Source organism: Dipodomys merriami, unplaced genomic scaffold, assembly GCF_024711535.1.
Source record: "Dipodomys merriami isolate MVZ:Mamm:240054 unplaced genomic scaffold, mDipMer1.0.p SCAF_81, whole genome shotgun sequence".
Classification (NCBI taxonomy): Eukaryota; Metazoa; Chordata; class Mammalia; order Rodentia; family Heteromyidae; genus Dipodomys; species Dipodomys merriami.
Window position 1 is genome coordinate 674,287 of NW_027206413.1, and position 26,966 is coordinate 701,252.

General features: G+C 45.1%; 1 protein-coding gene across 4 annotated transcripts; it reads left to right on the forward strand.

The window, feature by feature from the left end:
- Positions 1 to 26,155, forward strand: LOC138819664 (vesicle-associated membrane protein 4). 4 transcript variants are annotated; one of them, XR_011369564.1, is made up of 9 exons: positions 1 to 129; positions 4,450 to 4,561; positions 7,687 to 7,733; positions 10,199 to 10,249; positions 16,641 to 16,741; positions 17,684 to 17,763; positions 19,393 to 19,444; positions 21,786 to 21,937; positions 23,816 to 26,155. XR_011369564.1 is itself a non-coding variant. In XM_070011152.1 (9 exons), exons 3-9 carry the CDS (start codon positions 4,496 to 4,498, stop codon positions 21,812 to 21,814), a joined length of 426 nt encoding a protein of 141 aa, XP_069867253.1. In that variant the 5' UTR covers positions 1 to 129; positions 3,699 to 3,909; positions 4,450 to 4,495; the 3' UTR covers positions 21,815 to 21,892. The 4 variants fall into 4 exon arrangements, 3 of the variants coding, with proteins under 3 accessions (XP_069867253.1, XP_069867255.1, XP_069867256.1); XM_070011152.1 differs by lacking the exon at positions 23,816 to 26,155 and adding an exon at positions 3,699 to 3,909 and having other exon boundaries at positions 21,786 to 21,892; XM_070011154.1 differs by lacking the exon at positions 21,786 to 21,937.
- Positions 26,156 to 26,966: the final 811 nt, after the last annotated feature.

Here is a 26,966-nt window from a genome sequence, read left to right on the forward strand (position 1 = left end):
TGCCGAGCGGGGGCGCAGCCGCGGCGCAGCGGCCGACGCGGGGTCCGCGCCCACCGTCGCCGGCCCGGCCTCCTCCGCGCTCGGCGCCCGCGCCTTCCTCCGCCCGCCCGGACTCCTCGGGAGCCCCAGGTACCGGCGCCGGCTGGGCGGGGACGACGCGCGGCCTCGTCGCCCCACAACGTCCGGCGGGGGCTCGGGCCTGGCGGGGCGGGGGTGCGGGGGTGCGGGCCGGGGAGGAGGGAGGGAGGGGACTGCGCGGTGAGGGGCACCGGGAGATGGCGGGGGGGGGGCACGGAGCCGGGGGGGCACGGAGCCGGGCGGGCATGGAGAGGGCTGAGTGGGGGGGATGGAGAGGGGAGGGATGGAGGGGGTGCGTGGGGGGATGGAGAGGGGAGGGATGGAGGGGGGTGAGTGGGGCATGGAGAGGGAGGGGGATGGAGGGGGGAGGGATGGAGGGGGTGCGTGGGGGGGATGGAGAGGGAGGGGGATGGAGGGGGTGCGTGGGGGGATGGAGAGGGAGGGGGATGGAGGGGGTGCGTGGGGGGATGGAGAGGGGAGGGATGGAGGGGGGTGAGTGGGGCATGGAGAGGGGGGGCATGGAGCCGGGGCAGGGCATGGAGGGGGGTGCGTAGGGGGATGGAGGGGGTGCGTGGGTGGTGCGTGGGGGGAATGGGGGTGCGTGGGGGGATGGAGGGGGTGCGTGGGGGTGCGTGGGGGATGGAGGGGGTGCGTGGGGGGAATGGGGGTGCGTGGGGGGGATGGAGGGGGTGCGTGGGGGGGTGAGTAGGGGTGGAGCCGGGGGCGCCCCTGACGTTCCCGGGGAGCAGACCCAGGCCGAGGCCCAGGCCGAGCCCGCCGCGCTGCTGAGATTCCGGGTCTGGGTCCCGAGCGAGACCCGAGCGGGCGGCGGGGCGGCGGGGCCGGGAGGCTCGGGCGGGCCGGGCCGCGGAGGCCGCGGGGCCGCGCGCTTGGTTGTTGGGGGTGAGCGTGAGCGTGTGAGCGCGTGTGTGTGTGTGAGCGTGAGAGCGTGTGTGTGAGTGTGTGAGCATGAGAGCGTGAGCGCGTGTGTGTGAGCGTGAGAGCGTGTGTGTGAGAGCGTGAGCGCGTGTGTGTGTGAGCGTGTGTGTGCGTGTGCGTGTGCGTGCGGGAAGCGGCCGGGAGGGGGGGGCCCTCGGCGTGGGGAGCGCGGGGCGGCGGCGCGCGGGGCTGACGCGATACCGGCCTCGACCGGCGTTGATGACGTTGTCGGTGATGACGTCGTCGATGCTGACATCGTCGATGACGTTGATGTCGTGTTGTGGCGGGGTCGGGCCTTGACCTCAGGCCTCGCCGCCGACCCGGGCTGACCCAGGCTGACCCCGCTCCCTGCGCTCTCGCCCGTGCCCGCCCCACCCACGCAGGCGGGCGTGGAAGCGGACCTGGGCCGGGTCCCCGCCCCGCGGGGTTGGGTCGCAGGCGCCATCCGTCCGTCTGTCCGTCCATCCGTCCATCCGGTGGCCAGCCCGCCGCCCCCCCCCCCCCCCCCCCCCGCAGGCAGGTGCCCGGAGCGCGGGATCCCGAGCCGCGGACCCCGCCGCGTCCGTGCGGCCGGGCCTGGGCCTTGAACTCGGGCCTGGCGCCGCCCCTGCGCTCTTCCATCGAGGCTGGCGCTCCACCACGTGAACCAGCGCCGCTTCCGGTCTTGCGTGCTGTACTGGAGATGAGAGTCTCCAGGGCCTTTCCTGCCCGGGCTGGCTTTGAACCGCGGTCCTCAGACCTCAGCGTCCTGAGTGGCTGGAGCGGCTGGCCTGTTTTTGAGCCGGCACGCGGATGGCAGTGGGTGCCTCTTCTCGGGGAAGAGGGTGGGGTTGCAACCTTGAGTTGAGTAAACATGAAAACTAATAACGCATCCACGAATAATGGATGCAGGCCTGTCCTCCACTCCAGCGAGTGCGGTGGCCCACAGGTGCTCATCTTCAAGTTAAGTATCTTTCGCACCTAGGTCCTGCTTTCTCTTAGTTTCTTAATCTTTCCTTGAAAGGTGCGTGGAAAGAGAAATAGACCTGGTGCAGGTGCCTCAGACCCAGAGTTTTAGCTCTTTGGGAGGCTGAGATCACATTTGCCGTTTGTGACCGGCCGTGGAGACACTGAGACACCTCCTCAACATAACAGGATGTGGTGGCACTGCCAGGATCCTGGCTGTGGGGAGGGGGAGGGGGCGGGTTGGCCTAGGAAGATTGTAGTTCCAGGCCAGCCTAGGCCAAAAAGCTCCTGAGCGCCCATCTCAGTGAAAGACGCTGGGGGCTGTGGTGCCTGCCGGCAACCTAAAACAGCAGGGCAGGAAGCAGGATCCTGTCTCAAAACTAACCAGTGTAGCTGGGCTCTGGTGGCTCACCCCTGCAATCCCAGCCACTCAGGTGGCTGAGATCTGAGGATGTCAGTTTGAAGCCAGCCTAGACAAGGAAAGCCTGAGACTCTTTACCTCCAAATAAACACACACACACACACACACACACACACACTCACACTCAGCTTAGGGACAGTACTCAGGCCCAGGGTTCAAGCCCCAGGACTAGCAGATAAACAAGAAACTAACCGGTGCAAAAGAAAGGTGAAGGGGCTGAAGCAATAGAACACCTGACATGCAAGTGTGAAGCCCCTAGTACAACACCCGGGTACCCAAAATAGAGGAAAATAAATTGGTGTTTAATACTGAGTACTAAAATACTAATGCGTTGCTGAGAAATGCATACGTACGTGCTCAGCACAGTGAACACTCGGTGCCTCAGCTATGTTCTGCAATCCTCTGGTCCACATACTGGAAACTTCTATTTGCATAGGACAGCTTTGTGCGATTGGGGGCCAGGGGGGAGGAATGCTAATCCTGGGGCTTGAACTCGGCATGTGGGTGCTGTCCCTGAGCTTTTTTGCTCAAGGTTAGCACTCTTCCACTTGAGCTATAGCTCCACTTACAGCTTCTTTTGTGGTTCATTGAAGATAAGAGTCCCATAGACTTTCCTGCCTGGGCTGCCTTCAAGCCAGCATCCTCAAATCTCAGCCTCCTGAGTCACTAGTATGACAAGCACAAGTCATCAGCACCCAACATGCACAGCTACTTCTTGAGAAAATTTTGATGGTGTTTCCTATGCAAGTAGTTCCCCGTAAAATCACACTGCATATTAGCATATCAACATCTATGAGATAGCAAAGGAAACGGACTCTGTTTAATCTAGTCTTAATGTATGAAAACTCATTTTCTTCTTCCTCATAACAAGACCTCTCCCATTAAATCCCACATTTTATATGAAGATTTCTCTCCTCCAGAAATCAAGCAGTTTTGCATCCGATTTTTGAGCAGAAATCAACTTGTGATGCGATCTACTTGAAGATCGTGTCAGATGCTGTAAGCTGAAGGCTGTCTCCCAGGTGCCTCCGCTTCAGACCCCATCATAAGCCTCCGGTGGTTCAGTCTGTGCTTCTGATTGATCAGCTACAAATTGGGGCAACCGCAATGCTAGTCTTAGAGACTAAGGGTGACACCTAAGTTTGCTGGTTTAGCGTAAAGGATGCGGCAGAGGGTGTGGGCAGATGGATGTGTTAGGTGCCTAGGGAAAGGTGTAGGAGAAGAGCTTCCACTCTCACACAACACTGTGTGTCCACTTCCCTGGGAGCTCTCTGGAGTGCCGACTCTTAGATGTTTAAGGAAGCTTCATTTGTAGGTCTCCTGGATTACGTTGGCCACTGGGAGTCAACTCAACCTGCAGCCCAGAGACTGAGGGGGCTGAGACGTCCCAGCCTTTTAATCATGCCCTGGTCTTTGCTGCTGGAGCACTTATTCTAACGCTGGGGCCGTCTGCTGCCAGTCAGGAGCACGCGAGACTTCCCCATACCGCCTTCGAAACAGGAGGAGTGCCTCAAGTGGGTAGCTCGGTACGTAGACAGACAGACAGACAGACAGAGCTTAAGTACTTTTACTTTGTGAGTGAATATATGTACACAAATACATAACTAATACATTACACTATCTCACTAGTACCCACAAAACTTAGCCCTCTTCCTGCAGCACCAGTGGAATATGAGTTTGAATGTTTCTGTGTGCATTATCTTGTGACCACCCAAATTTATGCAAAAGCATAGAAATGACTTATTTTTTTAGATGAGGAAACAGAATCATTGCTTACCCAGCTAATTAAAAATGAGGAACGATTGTCATCAGCTACAAGATAAAAGTATTGAGCGAAACATTTTCAGGGACCCACCCCTATCTCTTCTTTCATTTTACAAACTCCTAAAGAGACCCATTTCCTCCAGGTATTTTCTTAGGGAAGTATACTCTGCCTTGAAGGTTTTTGCGTTTCTAAAGTGGTGACAGGGAAGAGGGCCGCAGCACACGGGGCCTTGTGCGCTGCCGCCGATGATTGACCCTCGGCCCTAAGGTTCCCTGCCTGATAGGATTTATTTTCTCTTTAGGGTGAATACTGCCTCTGCTGGGAAATACAAGAGTGTGAGTAGAAATATGCCCCCCAAGTTCAAGCGCCACCTCAACGATGATGATGTTACTGGCTCGGTGAAAAGCGAAAGGGTGAGTTCAGAATCTTAACTTCAAAAAAGAGATGTTTGTATTCCCTTTGCAAAGTCACAGAAAAAGCAACAACTAAAGTTCATGGCCACTGCCGGGCAGTAAAAGGGATGTGCATCTTGCTTACCCTGACTGGCCACTGCTGACATACGGGGTGTCAAAAGACAGGTTAACAGGAGAAAGAGTAATAATTTGCTCTTAGTCTTACATGACATGGGAGCCTTCAGATTTAAGACCCAAAGAGCAAGGTTGACGCCATTTTCTTTTTTTTCTTTTTTCTTTTTTTTATCCATCTTGGGGCTTGAACTCTGGGCTGGGTGCTGTCCCTGAGTTCTTCAGCTCAAGGCCAGCACACTACCACTTCAGCCACAGCACCACTTCCGGTTTTCTGGTGGTTTATTGGAGATAAGTCTCATGGACTTGCTTGCCCAGGCTGGCTTAGAACCGTGATCCTCAGATCTCAGCCTCCTGAGTAGCTAGGATGACAGGCGTGAGCCACCGGTGCCTGGCCAGGTTGACTCCATTTTTATGCCTCAGTTCAATGAAGCATGGACAGCCATGCAGCAATATGATGATACAAAAATGATATGATCTAGTGTAATGTAAGTGGGAGGGAGGGAAACGTATCGAGGCCTGTCTGTCCAGATTCTTCCAGCCTCTCTTTGAATCATTACTTCCTTCTGGGTATGAGGCAGGCTCCCTTGTGGAATGGAGGTCTCATGATCTCAGTCAAACAAGGTAGGTCAGAGAATCTTTTATGGACAGCTTTTAAGTAGCAAGGTAGGGGACGATTAGGGCAGTGCTCTCTAACTTTTATGGCTGGCTTTGCGGAATGGAGGTTCTGTTTCCTTCTTCCCTGGGGAAGAATTCTAGTGTCTGTGGCTTTCCTGGAGGAAGGATGTGGATAAAACAGGAGGTCAGGAACCAGGAATTCCTGAAGTCTTAGGGTATCATTTTTCTGAGCTGCCAATGCACTGTTCTAATCCTACTTGTTTTCTTCATAGTGAGCATATTAAAAGTTATATTACGGCTTAGTTTGTAGCTTAGTAGTAGAGCACTTGCCTGGCTTATATAAGGCCCTGAGCATTCAGTCCTCAGCACAACGACCAATACTACTACTACTACTAATTAGATTGTTGACAACTGAATACTGCTTCCATTATTGATAAAATCACTGTGCTCATAGTTTCTAGTGTTTGTTCAAATATGTAATTCTTATTTAGATTGCTGAAATCAAACATATTTGGGATTCAGAATGTTTCAGACTTAAAGCTAGTTAGTTAAATGAAACTTACGTAACAGCTTGTTGGGTATCTGTGCCAGTATCTCCAAACATTTTACCATACTTCAATAAAATATATGATTAACCAAGTATGTAAATGAAATGAATAAATAAATTAGCTAAATAAAATTGAGGTTACATATTTCTTTAAATAAGTTTTGACACCAAACGTAAACCTTTTTTTATTAGAACAACAACAAACAGAAAATGCAGTGCCTCTAATCCTAGCTATTGGTTCAAGGCCAAAAAAGTCTGAGAGACTGATCCAAAAAAACCATCCAAAAGCAGGGCTAGAGGTATAGTTCAAGTGGAAGCCAAGTAAGCGAGTACAGCCCTGAATTCAAACCCCAATAATACAAAACCTTTTGTATCATAGAATTAGAACTTGGAATTTCAGATAATAGATTCTATACTTAAAATTGTCTCTAGACTATCTTCTATATAGATTTTCAATTTCTAGCACAGTCCAGAATATGCTAAACAAATACTCTGTAAATAGGAGCTGGTGTGTATCTCAGTGGTAGAGTGCTTGCAGAGCATGTGCAAGGCCCTGGGTTTCATCCTTAGCATTGCAAAGGAGGAGGGAAGAAGGGAGGAAGGGAGTTGTAGCATTTATGTGTTTATTTATTTGTGCCAGTCCTGGGGCTTGAACTCAGGGCCTGGGTGCCTGACCCTGAGCTTTCTGGCTCTTGGCTTGCATTCTACCACTGAGCCGCAGTGGTGGTTCATCGGAGATAAGTCTCAAGATGGTCTGGGGAGGTGGCTCAGTGGTAGAGTGCTTGCCTTGCATGCATGAGGCCCTGGGTTCAATTCCTCAGCACCACATAAGCAGAAAAAGCCAGAAGCTGTGCTGTGGCTCAAGTGGTAGAGCGCTCGCCTTGAGCTGAAGAGCTGAGGGAGGGTGCCCAGGCCCAAAGTTCAGGTCCCACGACTGGACCCCCCCCCAAAAAAAAAAAAAAAGAGTCTCAAGAACGTTCTTTCCCAGTCGGGCTTTGCACTGCGATCCTCAGACCTCAGATCCTCACTGTCCTGAGGAGGAGCTAGGGTTCCAGGTGTGAGCCACCGGGGTGGGGCTGTATAGCTTTTATTTTTGAATACAGAACTCAGACCACTGACAGTCACGTGATAACTAATAGGTGTGGACGTGTTGTGCACCAGTCCATCCTCTGCTGCCCTTCGCCCTGGTATTTGGATGGCACACTTGTCAGCTGGGTCTCAACTCAGAGTGCATCTCTTACGATGAGTTTCCATGGCAACCCAGGCTCAGAGTCAGCTCATCACTGTCTGTTTCACTGACGTCTTATTTCTGGTGTAGCATGCAGGGGTGTGTGTGTGCACCAGTACTAGAGCTTGAACTCAGGACCTCACTCTCTGGCGTGGCTTTCTTCCTCATAGTTGGCACTCTACCACTTCAGCTATGCCTTCAGTCTGTGATTGATTTTTTTTCAGTGAGAACTCAGACTGTCTGTCTTGGCATGTGAAAATACTCAACAAGAATTGTTAGGTGACTATTTAATTTCTCTACTGTTAATCGTGTTATATTCTATTTCACATAATGACATTCATTATCTTACATACATTGCTTACATCTTTTCCCTCTTTTGTACCTTTTGCTAGATGGGTCTTTTTTCCCTTGCCTCTCTCTATCCCAGGGACTGCCTCCCTCCCTATCTGATGCACTCACGTGATATTTTGCCCGCGATCCCTCAGTAGTGCGCTGCCCACGCTCCACACTCTGCACTGCGCCTTTACTCTCAGTGCCCTTCTTCCAGGCCTCTGAGATGTTACAAGGTAACAGCTTCTCACTCTTAATCTGAAATCTCAGTATTTCTCTTTTTTTTGACAGAGAAATCTTTTGGAAGATGATTCAGATGAAGAAGAGGACTTTTTTCTGTAAGTTTTTCTTTTTTTTTTAACCAAATTTATCAGGGTCCAGTTGACATACAATAAAATAATAAAATGCGTGTATTCAAAATGCATAGTATGAGATATAACATGTATTATAAGCTTAGGAAATCATCACCAGAATCAATCATGAACAAGAGCATCACCCCAAAGTGTCTTCCTAGCTCTGAGTAATCCAGTCCAGAGTAATCACTACTCTGCTTTCTATAATTATGGAACCGAGTTTGTGTTTTCTAGAATTTTTTATAAATGAAATTATAAAATATGTCCCCTTCTTTTTTTAACTTCATATGCTCAGAATAAATTATTTTGAGGATTCATCCATGTATCCATAGTTAGGAGTTTTCCGAGTAGTACTCATTTATGAATATATATTCATATGAAGTGGTAATTATTTTCATTTTGCAGTAAGTATTGCAGTTGATTGTTTTAATTATTGATACTGCAATATCATAAATATTGAAATTTACTCACTCCCCAGTTGTTTCTAGTTTTTGACTGTTACAAATAAAGGGGCTGTAAACATTAGTGTATTTTTTTCTTTTTTCTTTTTTTTTGTTTTTGTCTTGTTGGTCGTGGGGCCTGAACTCTGGGCCTGGGCGCTGTCCCTCAGCTCTTCAGCTCAAGGCTAGCACTCTACCACTTGAGCTACAGCACCACTTCCAGCTTTTTCTGCTTAATGTAGTGCTGAGGAATTGAACCCAGGGCCTCATGCATGCAAGGCAAGCACTCTACCACTGAGCCACCGTCCCAGCCCTAGTGTGTTTTTATGTGGACATAACACTAATATCTAGAAGTGAAAGGCTAGTCTACATTTACAACTACTTTCCAAAATGGTTATACCATTTTATATTCTCCATAGCAGTGTATAAGAGATTTAATTGCTCCAACTACTCACCCATACCACACAGCCCGTCTGTCTCACTCAGCTAGTCTAGAGGGAATCAGGTAACACCTCATTGTGGTTTTAGTTTGCATTTCACTAATGACAGATAATGTTGGACGTCTTCATGTACTTGTTTTCCATTCTTACGCCTCCTTTGATGAAGTCTGTTTTCTAGTCTTTACTGTTTTCTCTTTTCAGCGCTGGGGCTCAAACCTTAAGGCCTTGTGCATGATTAATGGGTGCTCTTTCCCTGTATCCTCAGCCCTTACCTGTTGTTGATTTGTCTTCTAATTAAGTTGTAAGAGTTTTTCAAATTCAGTAGAGAAGTTCGTGGTCGGATACATGCTTTGCACATGTTTGCTGCTAACCTTTTAATTTTTAGAATAGTATCGTTGGAAGGGTAAAGCTTTGAGGTTTTCCTTGCGTTTTGTGTTTTGTTTTTGGCCGCTCTGGGGTGGAGGCCAGGGCCTTCTACTAGGCCGGCGTCCTCTCGCTGAAGCCTCCCCTCCAGACTGTGTGTGTTTGTCTTGTTTTTCGCGACAAGGTCTTGCTGACGTTGCCCAGCTGTTCAGACTCTCAGCGCCCCTCTGGACTGCTCAGTGCTGGGATGACAGCACCGCCACCCTGCATCCCTTTTTCCATTGAGGGGGGTCTCGGTCCCGTGCCTGCTGTTTAAACAGGCAGTGCAAAGGCCAGACTGCAGTATTTTTAGTGAAGCTTTTGCTCTGTCTCTCTCTCAGTCAGCATTTCATCCTAGCCTGAATTCAAGGTGAACTCCGGCGTCTAGTGTCTTGTAACTCTCTGGCAGTTTAATTGGTGTGGTATAGTTGCCAGGTTTTGTTTTGTTGGTACTGTGACGTTGCTCGCATATCATATTTCAGAATTTAATGAGTAAGCCCGGCACCAGTAGCTCACACCTATGATCCTAGCTGCTCAGGAGACTGAGACCTGAGGATCACAGTTCAAAGCCAGCCTGGACAGGAAATTTCATGAGACTCTTACCTCCAATAAGCTACTCAGAAAAAGCCAGAAGTGGTGCTGTGGCTCAAGTGGTAGAGCACTCAGGGACAGTGCCCCGGCCCTGAATTCAAGCCCCAGGACCAATAAAAGACAAAGAAGATTAATGATTAGGAAAAAACTATGTACCACTAAGGATTATATAAGCCGTAATTTCTCAGAAAGTTTTAACATTGAAGATAATTAGGTTAGTTATGGCTGCCAGTGTACCAGTGCAGTAGAAACATGACTATATAGTAGATGCTGAGCATCAAACAGGCTTCCAAGAAGACTGCCTGCAAGGAGAAATGCTTGAGCATAGAGTTCTGAGCGCGCCCGCCTGACACCGCACCTTTCAACAACCCGAATGTTGCCACCTTCTCACTTGACTTTTACCATGCTTTTGGGACCAGGCTTATTTCCACAGAGTTAGGGGCAGGGAAACTGAATAGATCACACAGGAATTTCCCTCTGGGCTGGCAATAACACGTAATCCGACTGATGAGGTGTGTGGATGTGTGCTTTCTGTTCTGATGTTTTACCATTCCTAAAACTGATGTTTTCTTTTCAGAAGGGGACCATCTGGACCAAGATTTGGACCTAGAAATGATCAAATTAAGCAGTAAGTTCCCAAGCTACTCATTTGTTTAAATGATTGTCATATTTCTACGTGGACCAGGAACTGGAAAACTGGAAAACTACAGTGTGGGCCATGTCTGGCCCCAGCCCATCCTTGTGAACAAAGTGTTACTGGAACATGGCCCTGTTTGTTTTCACATTATCTCTGTTTCTTTTTAAGCAGCAGCAGCAGCAGGATTGAGTGTTCTCACAACTGAGAATTATGGGCCAAAAAGTTAAACTACCTGATGTTTGATCTCGTACAGAAAAAAAATATTACCTGGATGTGGTAGCACATGCCTACAATCCCAGCACTCAGGAGAGTCCTGAATTCAAAGCAGCTCTGGGTACAGAGAAAACCCTGACTTGAAAAAAAAAAAGGTGGCGGGAGGAGAAAGAGCAACAGGAATGTAACCTAATTCTTTTTATTTTTACAAAGCTACCTCTGAACTATACTCAGTACTGCAAGATTTGGGTTTTTTCTTGATTATCTTATGTCAGATCTATTAGTGTAACCTGAAGATCTATTTTGGCTTTTAATTATATTTCCATTTTCAGAGTCATAAAAGAAAATAGGTAATTTTCTATAGCATTTTTTAATCTACTTCCACAAGTTCTTTCATATTTGTTACTAACCCTAATCCATATTTTAGATTCAGGCTTTATTACTTTTATGACAATTTTTAGTTTAAAATTTTTGCTATGTGTATCAGGTGATGCTAGATGATGAGTAATATGCTATGGTGATATCTAATGTCGGAAAGACATTAATGCTGATGTAAAAGGAAAAGGAGTGGATAGCAGTAAATCACTTGATTCCAATTCAGACAGTCTATCACACAGAAAAGGAAGAATCGCCCTTTCTACACTGCAGTTAAGTGGGTTTGTTGGGTTATTCCTGTCCGTTGTGGGGCTTGAACTCAGGGCCTGGGTGCTGTCCCTGAGTGCTTTTGCTCAAGATGAGTGCCTTATCACTTTGAGCCAGAGCTTCACATCTGGTTTTCTGGTGGTTAATTGTCGATAAGAGTCTCACAGACTTTCCTGACTGGGCTAGTTTTGAACTGCAGTCCTTAGATCACAGCCTCCTGAGTCACTAGGATCACAGGCGTGAGCCATCAGCGCCCTGCTTAGTTAAGTGGTTTTTATATTCTGCATATATTGCCTGCAGAATGTGTTCATACTTCATTAGTACCTGGACCGTGATTGGAAACCATTTTATGACAGTCTCCTAAGGGAGACATGGATGTGAGTGGAAGATGGCTTCAGGTTACCCCTTAAGATTCTAGAGGAATCTACCAAGAGTCAGAGTTGCTGTGTTCAGTCACGCCTATCTGCAGTATGTGAATGCCTGCAAGGGTACCAGGATGTTAGAGCTGAGCCAGAGTGACCTCTGTGTCCACGCACACCTGTGTCCATACCTCTGCGTCTCCTTCTCGTATACTTCAATTGATGATGAAGTAGAGGAATGTAGTGATGACATGCTGTGTCTCTGCCCTGCCAGTTACACTTTACCTATCTGATAATCCCATAGAGAGAAGGTTTTCCAATTGAATCTTAAAACCACTGCGTTGTACATAGTAGTTAATGTAGATTATATGTATATGTATCTACGTTATCAAGTGTCAAACACAAATGGATATGTATCTGTATTTAAGTTCTTAAAATAACTTTGTCAGTCGCAGAATTTTAGAGGACTTGTTGAGAAAATATAATGGCTTTTACTGTGAAGCTGGAGACTGGCCAAAAGGAATTAGAAGTCAGTCATCGGGATGGCTCATCCTCACGAATTGCTGATCAAAACAGGACCACATTCACCATGTGCCCTGCATGGCAGACATAACCTTTCACACCAGTTCCTCAAGAAAACTTCTGCATTAGTTTAGTATCTAAGATTGATCATTATCATTAAGCTATTTTATTACCACTTAACATCTCAAAAGCAAATTTCTTTTTTTTTTTCTTCTTTGGCAGTGCTAGGGTTTGAACTCAGGCCCTCATTCTTACTAGGCAGGTGCTCTACTATTTGAGCCATGGGTCCAACCCTTTTTGCAGTAGTTATTTTTGTCCCTGGACTATGATCCTCCTTTCTTACACTTCCTGCTGTGGCAGGGGTTGAGGTAGAGTCTTGCTGCTTCTCTGGCTGGGTTTGTCTGGAGCTGCAGTCCCCTGTTCTTGCCAGGGACAGGCCATCACACCCATGACAGTGTTTCCTGGGCTGGCCTCCAACCATACATTCACAATCTCAGCCTCCAAGTAGTTGCTACAGATGTGAGCCACCAGCATCTAAGGGAGTATTTCTTGACTATATAGATCATCAGCATTGTTGCTTTATTTGACAATGATTGTCCACTCATTATTAATACTGAGGACAGATTAATATAACAAAAATAACCAGCATCCCTTTTTAGGGTATTTGGAGGAGCAAGATTTTAGTTATTTGTGTGTATATAAAGATTTTGGTGTGTTTTTTTGTTTGTTTGTTTGTTTTGTTTTTTGGGGGTCCGGTCGTGGGGCCTGAACTCTGGGCCTGGGCGCTGTCCCTCAGCTCTTCAGCTCAAGGCTAGCGCTCTACCACTTGAGCCACAGCGCCACTTCCGGCTTTTTTCTGCTTATGTGGTGCCAAGGAATCGAACCCAGGGCCTCATCCATGCAAGGCAAGTGCTCTACCACTGAGCCACCTTCCCAGCCCCAAAGAAGATTTTGTTTCTCTTTGGAATGTTTTCTTTGCTTTTTAGTTAATAACATTTTTAATACTACTTTGCTGAATGGTTAATATTCATGAATAAATAATCTCCCAACTATGAACAATAGATGTAGTTGCAACAATAAAACAGAACGTTAAAACTTCTTTTGTCAACAGTACCTGAAAAGACCACAAGATGGGATGTTAATGATGAAAATACATGTTTTCCTTACAAAATAAGGGAGGAGTATGTTTTGTAGAGCACAGATTTTTTTTTCTAGTGGAAAAGCACATGCTTAGGCATTATGCTAAGTCTTTGAAAAACTCTGACTTTTAACTCTATCAACAGAAATTACCACCATCATTTCAATGTTGAGAAAAATGCAAGGCTAAAAGAGACTTGCAGAGTGGCGTCTGTAATCACAAACATAACGAGCGATAAGCTGGATTGCAAAGCCAAATATGAATTTACAGTCTCTGTTCTGCTACAAGAGGATGTAAAACAACATTGGAAATGCCTTTTTCTGTATGTTCTGTACCCTTTCTTCCATATGACCTTCATGCCTGATTCACATCTGTATGTTCTGTACCCTTTCTTACATATGACCTTCATGCCTGATTCACAAACTTGCTTTTCCACGGAGTGTCCTTTTCTATTTCAATTAAATGCCATTATCTTTCTACTGTCACTCAGCTGCACAGGTTATGAACTTAGTTATTACGTGTTTTTTGTCCCCATTTCTCTACCCTATCTATCTATCATTTAGGGTAAGTGCCCTGAAATGCCCCTCATCTTACAGGGAATGAGGCTGGTAGCCTGCGTTCCTTTTTCCATCTCATAGGAAGTGGCCCACACCATTCAGCTGTGTGTTGTTAGGCTCCATGTGCTTGAATGTTCTGCATTGTCATATGCTGCTGAGCTCTAGTTTTATGTAACTGTGGCCAGACAACACAAGGAATTATGTCAGCATATGTCTGTTTGCTCAGATTGCTGTAAGTACCAGGACATGATCTATTTTGGAGAAGGGTCCATGGGCTGCTGAGAATGTATATTGAATACAATACTCTGTAGCTATCTTAAATGCAGTTGGTCTATTGTGCTGTTTTGTTTTAATTAGTTCAATTTTAATTGATTTTTTTTTTTTTGTTTGGGTGACTTACCTGTTGGCGAGAGGATATTGTGCTGGGGTCTTAAGTCTTGTAGTGTCTGTTGAATTCACTTGGATGTGGTGCTATTTGATGCATATAAGTTGGCAATCACTTTCTCTTGTTGGATCATTCCCTTAATAAGAAGTGACCTTTAGGGCTGGGAAGGTGGCTCAGTGGTAGAGCGCTTGCCTAGCATGCATGAAGCCCTGAGCTTGGTTCCTCAGTACCACATACACAGAAAAAGCCAGAAGTGGCACTGTGGCTCAAGTGGTAGAGCGCTCGCCTGAGCACAGAGAGGCTCAGGGCCTGAGGTCAAAAGCCCAAGACTGGCAAAAAAAGAAGTGACCTTTGTTATTTTGACTGACTTTAGCTTGAAGTCTACTTACCGTATGTCAGTGTGGACACCCTCCCTGGTGGGGGAGCTTCTGCTGTCTTTCCACCCTAGCCAGCCAATGAGTTGTGAGTTGGTTTTGCTTATTTATAGGGTTAATGTAAAGGTAATCAGTACATCACCACTTCCCTCACTGTCTCCCAGTTTTTTCCTTCTGTCCCCACACAAACATAGTACCCAGCGAGTATCACTGCCACATTTGTTCACCCTTCTGTCCCCACGCAAACATAGTACCTCATAGTACCTAGCCAGTATCACTGCTACATTTGTTCACCCTCACGTCCCTCCATCTTTGTGGAGATGTGTTCTTAGAGGCGACAAATAATTGAATCGTGGTTTTTGGTCCAAGTTGCCATTCTGCTGCTTTACTTTAGCCTATTATTATCAGTTATATAAAATAAAAATCACTACCTAGAAATTGCAGGTTTTGTTCTTGATGAACATAGATTGAAATCTGTCTTATTATAGTTAAGTGTAAGTCTCTACAATTACTGCTTAAATCTCTTTCTCTTAAGTCTCTCTCTCTCTCTGTCTCTCTCTCTCTCTCTCTCTCTCTCACACACACACACACACACACACACACACACACACACACATCCGTACACCAATATTGTAGCTTGAACTCAGGGCTTTATACTATTGATTAGTTTTTTCACTCAATGTTGACAGTGGAGCAGTACCTCCACTTCCTATATTTTTTTCTCAAGCTAAATCTGCTTGGCAGGAATTATGCTCAGTTTCTTCATTTATTAAAGAAATACTAGTACCTATTTTGCACAGAGTATTATAGTGAAGTTCTAATGTAGACAAAATAGCCAGTATTCCTGCATTCATTGAACTTACCTTCTAGTTGGGAGAGGCAGAAAATAGGCATGTAAGTAAGTTAACAGACAATTGTACTTTGTGTTAAACACTGAGATCAATTGACAGGGTTGTCCATTTTATTCTTTGTTGTTTCCTAGTACCTAAAACAGGACATCATAGATGTTTATTACTTTGTTGGAAACAGTGATTGAAAAAATAAGTATTTATAAACTGCTGTTATATAGGAAAAAGCTCTTTAGCTCTCTGCTTAGATAAGTAATAGTTGCAACAAGACATCCAGAGGCTCAGGAGCTATTTCAGATCTTTGGGAAGAAAAGCACTCTGCATGTCCTTGCATGGCTGGGCTTCGGTCTTAAATCCTTCTGTAGAATAATGTGTGGGAAGCATGGAACTCTGGGAAGTTGTAATGACTCCTGAAGACTAAGTGCAGATAATCAGTGGGTGTGTTTAATGCTGTTAAAATGAGAGACAGGTGATTATTAACAAGTACAGTAATTGGTATTTAGATGTGGGGGTACTTCTGACTCTACCTGATCTAAATGGGCTTCCATTTTGTTTTTTAACACAAACTCTTTGAAGGCATAGCTCAAAGGAGAGAGATCTTTTTCAGAATTACACACAACATGCCTCAGCTCTAAATCTCAGGGTTAGTTTGAAGAGGATAAGATGGGGTTGAGGGCAGAGAAGAAATGTGTATTACGAAGTTTTTATTTAAAAAGCTCCCAGCTGATACATATTTTTCCTCCCCAACTAGAAACAACCACAATGTCCTTATTTACTTAAATACACATATCTATTTAATAATTAGTTGCTAATAATCTAATGCACTTCACACATTTTTGTGTTATAAGGATTAGAAGTTCACTTGTCTTTTCAAACAGTTATTGTTGTGATTATTTCATACAGTGAACTTCAGATAGTTTTTGTATTGTAGTTAGGGCATCAAAGGGAGACTGGACACTTGAGCAATCTATATTGAGCTATCTCTAACAAAGCGTTAGGAAATGTGGAGTTAACAAATGTTGGTGGTTAAGAACCAATTTTAATGTTTAAGTTTGGATATATTTGCATAGAACAGTCTGAAATTTGGTTGAGTGGGCTCTGACACCTAATAAAAAGGAGAAAAACATATTTTCATGTTGGAGAATTATAAAAGCAAGTTTTTTCATTTTTGTTTCCCACTCGGCACTTGTGAGTGTTCTCAGTTGTTTTAACCCCTCTATGTTTAAGAGAAAATTAGAACTCTGTGAGAATTTGCTAGTCTTTATCACATCCCAAGAAAACATTTCAGAAGTTATGAACAGTCTTAGTAGGATAATAAGTAATTTATATCTTCTTTTAAACTAGTGTGCAGAGTCAGGTGGATGAAGTTATTGATGTCATGCAAGAAAATATTACAAAGGTAATTGAAAGAGGGGAGAGACTCGATGAGCTGCAGGACAAATCAGGTACGGACACCTCGCATGCTTACTGATTCCATTAACCCCTGTTTTCTTGATGCATGTCTCCTATTCGTTTAGCCTTGTTTAAGAATCTTGACTTAGTCAATTCATATTTGATTCTGAAAGTTACAGTTTTTCATGACATAATTTCAGTTCCCTTTACTTTGAGCATCTAATCATTGAATCACTTCCTAATTGCTCAGCCAGGGATGGAGACTTTTAAATGCATTGTTATAGAGCTATTTTTTCTTTTTTGACTTGCTACATTGCTGTGCCTTGTGTTTGTCATGTGAAAGCTAAGGTCTGATGCCTTTTTTTTTTGGGGGGGGGTGTCTGGTCATGGGGCCTGAACTCTGGGCCTGGGCGCTGTCCCTCAGCTCTTCAGCTCAAGGCTAGCGCTCTACCACATGAGCCACAGTGCCACTTCCGGCTTTTTTCTTTTTGCTTATGTGGTGCTGAGGAATTGAACCCAGGGCCTCGTGCATGCAAGGCAAGCGCTCTACCACTGAGCCACCTTCCCAGCCCTCTGATGCCTTTTTAAAACATGTACTTGAAGCATATCTGATACTGTTATTTGTGCTCTCCGATACGTCATTAACCTTTCTTTACAGACTGATATTGGCCATAGCGCTGTAACTCCTCCTGGCATATATTAGATATGCAAATGGTGAATGGTTAAGTCTCGACAGATTCGCTTGACCAAAAAATGCAATCTTTTAAAAAATTGATAGTTTTCCTTCAAAATGACTTACTTAAGCATTTCTCAGAATCGAATCATTCCCATGAGTAATTTTTCTCTAGGGATGTCCCAAGTCTTTTTGTTTTCGTTTCTTACACTGGGAATTAATTTGCAGCTATAGGAATGAATATGTTCTCATCTTTGTGGGACTGGGTTAAAGAATCCTGTTCTGTTGTTTAATCCTCCTTTCCACCCTCTATGTGATACAGAAAGCTTATCGGACAATGCAACTGCTTTTAGCAACAGATCGAAACAACTTCGAAGGCAGATGTGGTGGCGAGGCTGCAAGGTAAGGAGGCCAGTAAATACTGTGGAGCTTGGTCAGCTCCCAAGTAGCTGCCAAGGGCTTGAGGGAAGTGGAGCCCTGGAATGTAAGCTCTCTGAGGACAGGGATTGGAATGGCCTTGCTCATCTTTTTTTCTTCTGAGCTGGGGCCATGGTGGGAAGTCGGGACATACATGTTGGGTTAATCAGTTACTCTGGGGACGGGACTAACGAAAGGACTCAAGCTGTGCCTAAAAGGCGTTTTGGCTAGATTGCTTCATGAGAGTAACACACACCTTACCCATAATGAAGCCAACTCTTTCTATAATTTTTTTTCCTGGCAATACTGTCTTCAACTAATCACAGAAAAAAGCTGGAAGTAATGCTGTGGGTCAGGTGGGAAAGAGCCAGCCTTGAGCAACAGATGCTTAGGGACAGCACCCAGGCCCAGAGTTGGCATAAAACATTTAAAATAAGAGCTAGAGAAAAATTTGATTTTCTGTTCAGAGGGGACAAATTTAAAGCATTGCGTAGTCAGAATCTCTACTGACAAAAGGGTTAAGGGAAAAAATTCCATTGTCCCTCATTATCCCAGAGAAATAATGCTTTGACAAGAGAAATACAGAATCACTGCACTACAGACACTACATCCCTGCAGGGTACCTCATGGGAGCCAGCCTACCTCGTAAGTCAAGGAAGGCCACTGATCATTAAACAGATTTTACAGTGAATCTCTCGTCCTGTGAGCAAATCTGTTTTTCCTCCTTATTCTAGGTTTAATTGAAAATCACAGACATGAGTACTATGATCTCACTTTTTTTTATTTTTTATTTTTTTTTGTCGGTCGTGGGGCTTGAACTCTGGGCCTGGGCGCTATCCCTCAGCTCTTCAGCTCAAGGCGAGCACTCTACCACTTGAGCCACAGCACCACTTCCGGTTTTCTGGTGGTTTATTGGAGATAGGAGTCTCACGGTCTCTCCTGCCCGGGCTGGCTTTGAACCGCGATCCTCAGATCTCAGCCTCCTGAGTAGCTAGGATTACAGGCGTGAGCCACCAGCGCCTGGCTTGATCTCACATTTTTAAGTTCAGAAGTAACTTTTTAACCCAGACTTTGCCATATGCTAAGGGTTTCTCCCAAAGGTCATATAGAGGAACAAACAGTTATATAGACTTGGTACTGTCTGGTCTCCGGCATTCACTGGGAAGGCACAATCACGAAGTTATAAATATCACATAAGGACGGACCCTGGAGTGTTAAACTCTGGGTTTTCTGTCTCTGTTCATCACATTATGACACTTGTACAGAGCTGCTAAAGGATCACACACTTTTCCTGATCTCAAGGTAGAAATAGCATAAGAAACAGAGCATGCGCAGACCTTTGAAAAGGCCTGTCTGGAATGCTTAGTTAGAACAGTTTTTCTGCAGTGCAGCCTTGAATGACAAAAGTCCAGTGAAGTAAAAAGCTTCAAATTAAGGGAACTCCTAATTATTTACAAAAGGATGCAAACTCATTGGAGAAACAAATTGGAAATCTTTCAAGGAATGTTCCTGTTGCATGCTGAACCTATTATATGGTGAATAGGAGAACAGATAGTCCTGGCTTTGTTATCAGATGGAACAATACCTCTCATATGCTCTTTTTGTGTATTGTAGATAAAAGCCATCATGGCTTTGGTTGCTGTTATCCTTTTGCTAGTGATTATCAGTAAGTATTTATTGACTTAATTCTTCTTGGGTTACTTATTTTGCAGTTCATCTTAATTCCTTTTAACTTCAGTTGACACAGGTATATCTAAAACAAGATTGAATAATGACTTCTGACTTGTGAGTCTTTAACCTACAATGTATGAAAATGCTCTTAAAGTGGCTGTGAGACTTTATGTGCACATGCACATGTTTTTATCTTTGTCAAATTCTTACAGAGAACTCACTTCCTCCTCTTTGCCCACATCCCAAACAAGGCAAGTCTGGTTCCTGTTATACCAGAATATTCATTTTTTGTTTACTGCTAACTTCCAGGTACTTTTTTTGTACCTAATAATGCTGTTTGGGAAGGGCATAGCCAGTGAAATTCCTTAGGCAGCTTTTTTTGGTGTGTCCATGTTTTGGAATTGAACTTGATTTGGAACATTAAAGCATAATTTATCCTTAATGTTCTTCCTGTTTGTGCACCTGCTGGGCCTGGAACTCAGAGCCTGTGTACCTGCTTGGCTTTTTCATTCAAGATTTGTGCTCTAACACTTGAGCCATACTTCTAGTATTTGCTGGTTATTTGGAGGTAAGGGTCTTTCAGATTTGTCTGTCCAGACTGGCTCTAAACCTCAAAATCTCACATCTCAGCCTCCTGAATAACTTAGTGTTTTTTTTTTTAAGGGCAAATCATTTCCAGTATTTACTTTTTGTTTAACATTTCCTTGTCTGAAGTTTTAGGAAGCTATTCTTTTTTGTTTGCTTATGGTACTGAACTCAGAGGTCTCTAATTGCTAGGTTGGAACTCTGTTACTTGAACCATATTTCCAGCCTGCATTTTTGCTGGTTATTTTGGAAACTGAGTCAGTTACCTTGACTGACTTCAGGATGCACTCTTGGCTCTCTGGCTCCTGAGTCCAAGCGTGAGCCTGCAGCAGCAGCTCTTCTGTTTTGAAAAAAATACTTATGTATGGATTGTAAATTTGTTGACTAGTAGAAACATAGCTGCCATCCCGAAATGGATCTTCATGTTACTTTTGCAGTCATTTGTAAGAGTTGAGAGCTGCAAAAAATTTCACTTTCCTGACCTGCAGGTCTCCAGCAAAAGCCAAACCAGGCAGTTTTGGCCTTTTTGTTTCAGTTCTTATTGCTTAGATAAGCATCCTTTATGTAATCCATCCCAAATTTTTGTGCTTTGTGTTGAATTTGCAGTTTAAAATGGACCCCAGGCACAGTCCTGAAGCAGTCTGCTAAGTGCATGAAGGTTGGGAGTGCTTAACAGAATGCATGTGCCGTTATCTAAAAGCACACATAAAAATAAGCCTATATATGCATTATTGACCAAAACGTGCTAGCCAGAGCCTCAGCCAAATGTAATCCTATATTGTCCCTAAGAGAAATGGTTCAGGCTGGGCACCGGTGGAGACTCACGCCTACTCAGGAAGCTGAGAGCTGAGGATCATGGTTCAAAGCCAGGAAAGTCCATGAGACTCTTACCTCTAGTTAACCCCAAAGCTGGGAATGGATCTGAGGCTCAAGTGGTAGAATGCCATGAGGGAGCGAGAAACAACAACAACAACAACAAAACCTAGGGCCCCAGAACTGGTACAAAAAGAAGAGAAAAGAAAAAGTTCAGAACTTACTAATGCAGCGGGTTTTTTTGCATTTTTTGTAACTATTTCTAGTAATACGAACCAACAGTATATACTGGACAACATTGAAAATGTGGTATAAAGGAAAAAAATTGACTAATCTCAGCACACAGAGATAGTTATTATTAATAAACTATGGTAGGCTGAGAAGGTGGCTCAGTGGTAGAGCGCTTGCCTTGCATGCCTGAGGCCCTGGGTTCGATTCCTCAGCACCACATAAGCAGAAAAAGCTGGAAGTGGCGCTGTGGCTCAAGAGGTAGAGTGCTAGCCTTGAGCTGAAGAGCTGAGGGACAGCGTCCAGGCCCAGATTTCAGGTCCCATGACCAACACAAAATAAACAAAATAAATAAACTATGGTCTATACATCCAGTCTTCCCTATTAGTGTATCGGCATGTGTTTCACAAGCTGAGATGGTGTTTTCTAACTGAATGTATGGTACCTCTCTTCCCATGCTAGTAAATAGTTTCAGTGTTTTAGCAGCTGTTTGCTGCCATTGTGCCATACTTGAACTGGGGTGCCAGAGTTAGACATTGGGGTTGTTTAATTTGTTGTTTTCTTTGATTATTTATTATCTCAGATAAAAGTTTAGTCATTGGCCCTTTTTAAAAGTGGACACACATATATTTAGGAATATTGCATCTAACACAGCAGATAAATCAGATTTTGATAAATTTTTTTTTTTTACTTTTTTTTTTCTCTTACAGTTCTTATAGTTGTGAAATACCGTACTTGATTTGATGACAGAGATCCTCATTAAACAAGATCTGGGACAATAATAATAATAAAAGATTGCTGCATAATTTAAATGAAATCTATGTATATAACTTCCCAAACTTCTTTTTCAAGAAATTAAGAGGCAAGTATCCCTTCAAATTGGAGCATTGAGAATGTCCAATTACCGTCTTTCCTTCTAACAAAATCTCCTTTGTATAATTATGTTTAAGGCAAAGATAACTATTTTGCTGTATTCCAAGGATCTAATTTGAAGCTAGATACTTGCCAGTTCATGGTTGGTGTATATAGCTAAACACTGGTGACAGTATTTCATACTAGTATGTTAGTGATATAAGGACTTGAATTACTGCATCAAACGGGGGCCAGACTGGGGTCCGGAAGCCTCTGTTGAGTACCAAGTTACTGTGCTAAACGCAGTGCGTAACGCTCCGTCAGCACTTGCAAGAAGACCCTTCTCTTCCTGTTGGAATTGCTTTACCAGCGCTTTCCACGTGTGTGTGGAGCTGTAGCAAAGGCTAAGTGTTGTAAATGTTTCTGTCTTCAACCATCACGAAAAACACTCCAGTAAACTTACTTTTGCTTGTATAAGGGAATATGTTAGTAATTCTTTTGATAGTTGGATTATGGAAATGGGAAATTTGAACAGTGTGAAAATAGCATGGTATCCTAAAACTGGAGACAATAAGATTATTGGAAAATGCCGCTGGCGAGTTTGGAAATGACCACGATGCAGCTACCAGCCGCGATCTCGTCCGTAAGGCGAGAACAGCGCTGATTAGGGAGAGTCAGAGGTGTCTTTTTCCTGGTTTTACTTTGCTGCTTGTCTAGTCATCTGCTCCAGGTTTTCTGCCTGCGCCTCCTCTGAGCCCGTCAGGAGGCGGACATTGCACAGTCGTGAGCAGGCAACCGTGGGAAGCTCAGTGGTCGGCAGGGCGGGAGCGAGAGGCGATGCAGGGGCTGCCAGACCACAGCTGGTTTTCACAACAGGCCAGTGTGCCAATGCTTTGTGTTGCTGGAGCAGGTCAAAGTGACCAGCTTCACGAGTCTGCAGATGTTTGTGCCCCTGGCCGTCTTAAGTTAGAAATAGGGTTAATAGAAAATAACGATCCTATGTAACATTTTATCTATTGGATCATTGTAATTCAAAATGTATAAAACAGAATCTACATGTGTTTCATTTTGCAGTAATTAGTGCAAAGAGGCAAAATGTTCTCTTTAGAATGGAAAGACATTTAAAGGCATTTTAAATGATGTTTAAGACAATTGAAAGAGAAAAATCTAAATAGAATTGCCAAAGTTTATGGTTTCCTTAGAGCATTTGAAAATAGGTACCATCTTGGTAATTACGTAATCCTGCCTCCCGACTGGGAGCCGCGTCTGAAGGAGAGCAGCGTTTCTACAACTGCAGTAGCTAATAGTGTAGGGATAGAAATATTTTTAACTGGAAGGGCAGAGTCAGTCCTAACACAATATGTACGTCCTTTATCTGGGTTAGAACTAGACGTGAGTAGTTTTCTGTTAGTTGGTGTCGAAATCTGGTTTCTCTATAATATCTGCTAGTGAAGATAAAGATTATTTCTTTAACTTCTAGTTCTTCCTTTAATACAGTGTGCCACTTTTAAAGAAACAATTATAAAAATAAAATTATAAAATATTTTTAAAATCTTAATCATAAAAATAAAGAAAATATTTATATAAAAGCATTGTATATATGTAGTTGTCTTTGTGTTTAAGTTCTCTGCGGCTGGGCACACTGGTGGTGGCACGTGACCCCTAGCCCTTGGCAGTGGTGGCTTGGCTCCTGGCTTACTTAGCCTCCTGTCCCCCAATCCTGAGTCAGCCCCGAGAGCCTTCAAATGGCTGGCATGTATCTCTGTGACAGCCCTGTGGCACTGTGAGTGACGCGGGCTTCCTAAAGTCAGAAACAAGGGGAATGGTTGTTCAGATTGTCGCCAGCCTGCTTTGCTTCCTTCCCTTAACCATTGTTTCTCTCATTCAGCTCAGATCATCCTGCACTTGAAAAACTGAAGTTACACCGTCATCAGAGCAGTCATTCTTTAACAACAGTGAAGATGAACAGAAAAATTCAAGTAGCTTTGCAAATAGTAGTTGGAACTGAGTGAAGTCCATTCACGGTTCTTATGCCTGAAACGTAACCTTGTGATTTGTTTTTAATTCCAGCCACCTGTTGCCTGGCAGCCATTTTGGCATTACAATTCTAACTAACCAGTTCCTCCTTCTGATCATAACATAATAATACGTATAGTCTTTTGGCTCCTCTGTCCTAACAGAGCACATTAGAAATTTCCCTAAGGTTTTGTAAACTTGGAGATTCTTTTTTTTAATCTTTTGGGGGACTTCTTGATTCAAAGAAAGTTCAATATTGAAGATGGACCAATGTCTAAAGTGGAGGGAGAGAAATGAACACATTATATATGTATATAAAAATGCCCTCTGGGAGCTCTCCTGTAGACTACCTGTCGCTATAGTCCTTTCTGTATATTTCTGTACTCTGCATTTGAAAATTATAACGTTGGCATCATTAAAGCAAAAAGTGTTACCTTTCCATTGTGTGTAGCATGCGGGTGCCCTATAAATGCTTACCATGTGCAGGCCTGAGCGAGGGTAAGAGGCGACCCACGCTTGCTGCCCCGCCCACACCCAGCTGGTATCCCGTAGACACCTGGTGACTAGGAAATGTGCAAGAAATGTTCTTCCATGTTGAGAACCAACGCCATCAGATGCCCTTCACTGTATCGAGTCACTGTTATGATACCCATTGAATGCTGTTTGCACATAGAAAGGAGATTAGAGCCGGGCGCTGGTGGCTCACGCCTGTAATCCTAGCTACTCAGGAGGCTGAGATCTGAGGATCGTGGTTCAAAGCCAGCCCGGGCAGGAAAGACCATGAGACTCCTATCTCCAATAAACCACCAGAAAACTGGAAGTGGCGCTGTAGCTCAAGTGGTAAAGCGCTCGCCTTGAGCTGTAAGAGCTGAGGGACAGCGCCCAGGCCCAGAGTTCAAGCCCCACGACCGACCAAAAAAAAAAAAAAAAGGAGATTAGAGTCCATCTTATTTTTCTATGATTGGGCGAGCAGGGAAGAGCATGAATCAGTCTACATTTCTGAGAATGCAGTGTATACAGTACTTAATGTTATACAGACAATTGCCACAAAACTGGTTGGAAAGAACCTGAAAGTGCTATTCACCTCATCCATCGTTTGGGGTTTCCCAGGTGGGTAATGCCCAGCACGTAGCCATGTAAGGCCCTCAAAACCATTTGGCACATGGCAAGACAGACGTTGACTGTTCCTCATTGGCTGGTATGGCCGTCTGTGTATTGGTGATTTTGTATGGCCTGTGAGGATGTTATAAAGATCTAAATGGCCCTTGGCAGGAAAAGAAGCTCCTCTCCCCCTGTGGGGCTTGGGGCTTTTTAATTTATTTTGTATTTTTTGAGACTGTGTAACTGTATAGCTAAGGCAGTTTCCAGACTTCCTGTCCTCCTGCTTCAGCCTCCTCCTCAATGCTGGAGTTACAGGCCTGCACAACCATACCAGTCTGAGATAGGGTCTTTCTAGATCGCCCAGGCTGGTCTCAAATCCTGGGCTCAAGAAATTCTGCCTTAGTCTCCTGCATAGCTGGAACCACAGGTGTGCAGCCCAGGGTCTGTGTGGGCCTTCTTTTTTTAAGTTTGATATTCGTCTGATTTTTTTTTTCTGTAAATTAAACAGAATGAAGGGTGGGGTCACAGACACTTTTCCTCTGGCTCTTGCTTTGTATTAGGTGAGTAGGAATTCAGAGGGAAGTGGGGGTGGCCCGTTACAGGGGTGAAGGTGTGAAAGCAGGGATTGCCCATGTGTTAGCACAGTGCTGCGTGTCCCTGCTGATGCCAGGCCAGACGGTGTGGCACAGATGGTTCACAGCCGCAGGGGCGGCCGGTGGGTGGGCAAGGGCTGACCTCGAGATCTTATAATCTAGTGCAGAAACAAGTCTAGTTTTGCAAGTTACTCTGTTTCATTTGAAAAGGTGATGAAATAAAACCATGTGTTTATTTTAAAGCTGCATAGTAAGTCAGAAATTTGGTAAAGTGTCAGAAACTCAGCTGTAACTCCAAGCCCTCACGTCTGACTCCGCGCTCCACCGTTTGATAAGTGCCTTTGACGCTGTGGCGTGCGGTGGAGACGAGCCGGGTCCACACAGGGCCCTCTCCCAGCCTCCGCTCCCCAGAGCCATTCTTAGTGTCGCCAAGTTCCGCGCTTTGTGTTCATCTTGGATATGTATTTGTAGCCTCTCCGTGGTAAACAGGAAAATAAACCATTTCATAGAAAATAAAAGCTACACACCTTGGCCTACTCTGTGTTACCTGTTGCCTTAACCCCAACGAAAAGTTTATCTTAGCAGGGCCACTTGCGCAGTCACCCTCATGTAGTCCGTCTGCTTCCCAGTGAAGTGCACGGGGAAACTAGACAGAGTAAGCCCTGCTCAGTGTACAGCCTGATGGGGGAGCGCATGGGCCTTAAGAGGGATTGCTCAGTATACGATCTCTGTGGACTGTTGGAAAAGCAGATTTTACAGGGAACACGTCCTCAGCCAGGCTCAGAACCCCAGCCAGGCCTGCCTCGCCGCCTGAGGCCTTGGGCTAAGCCCTCCAGCCTCCCTCCCTCACCCGGAACCGCGTCTTCTGGACTCTGAAGAGGTGTGGGAGGGTGTGTTCTGGGCACACGCACTGAGGTGTGCCCAGCGAGGTGTGTCTGGATGGGGCTGGGGGGCCCTGTCTGTGTGTGGAGCAAGTACCGTCCACTTAACCCGGGAGCAACCCAGGCGGGAAGGCAGGTCTTCCCCAGTCCCAGCAGTCAACCATTGTCAGTGCCGCCAGATCTACAGCCCTCTGCAGGGCAGAACGATTGTCAATGGCACCAGATCTACAGCCCACTGCAGGGCAGAGCAGATGTAATGCCAGCAGATCTACAGACTGCTGCGGGGCAGAGCGGATGTGTTTTCAGCTGTAGATTTGAAGGAGGAGTGTGGATGAAGAGCCAAGGGCAGGGCACGCTGGCCCACGAGCAGCGGGCCGGGCCTCTCCGGGTAACACTGGACGCCAGGGACCGTGCCTAGCACGACAGACGCGCCATCTCTCCCCCGCCT

Excerpts from the sequence above, each read along its gene's own strand:
- LOC138819664 (XM_070011154.1), top strand. The coding sequence starts at position 4,496 with ATGCCCCCCAAGTTCAAGCGCCACCTCAACGATGATGATGTTACTGGC. Across the intron at positions 7,734-10,198 it reads GAAGAAGAGGACTTTTTTCT|AAGGGGACCATCTGGACCAA; the intron begins GTAAGTTTTTCT and ends TTTTCTTTTCAG. Across the intron at positions 16,742-17,683 it reads TGAGCTGCAGGACAAATCAG|AAAGCTTATCGGACAATGCA; the intron begins GTACGGACACCT and ends TATGTGATACAG.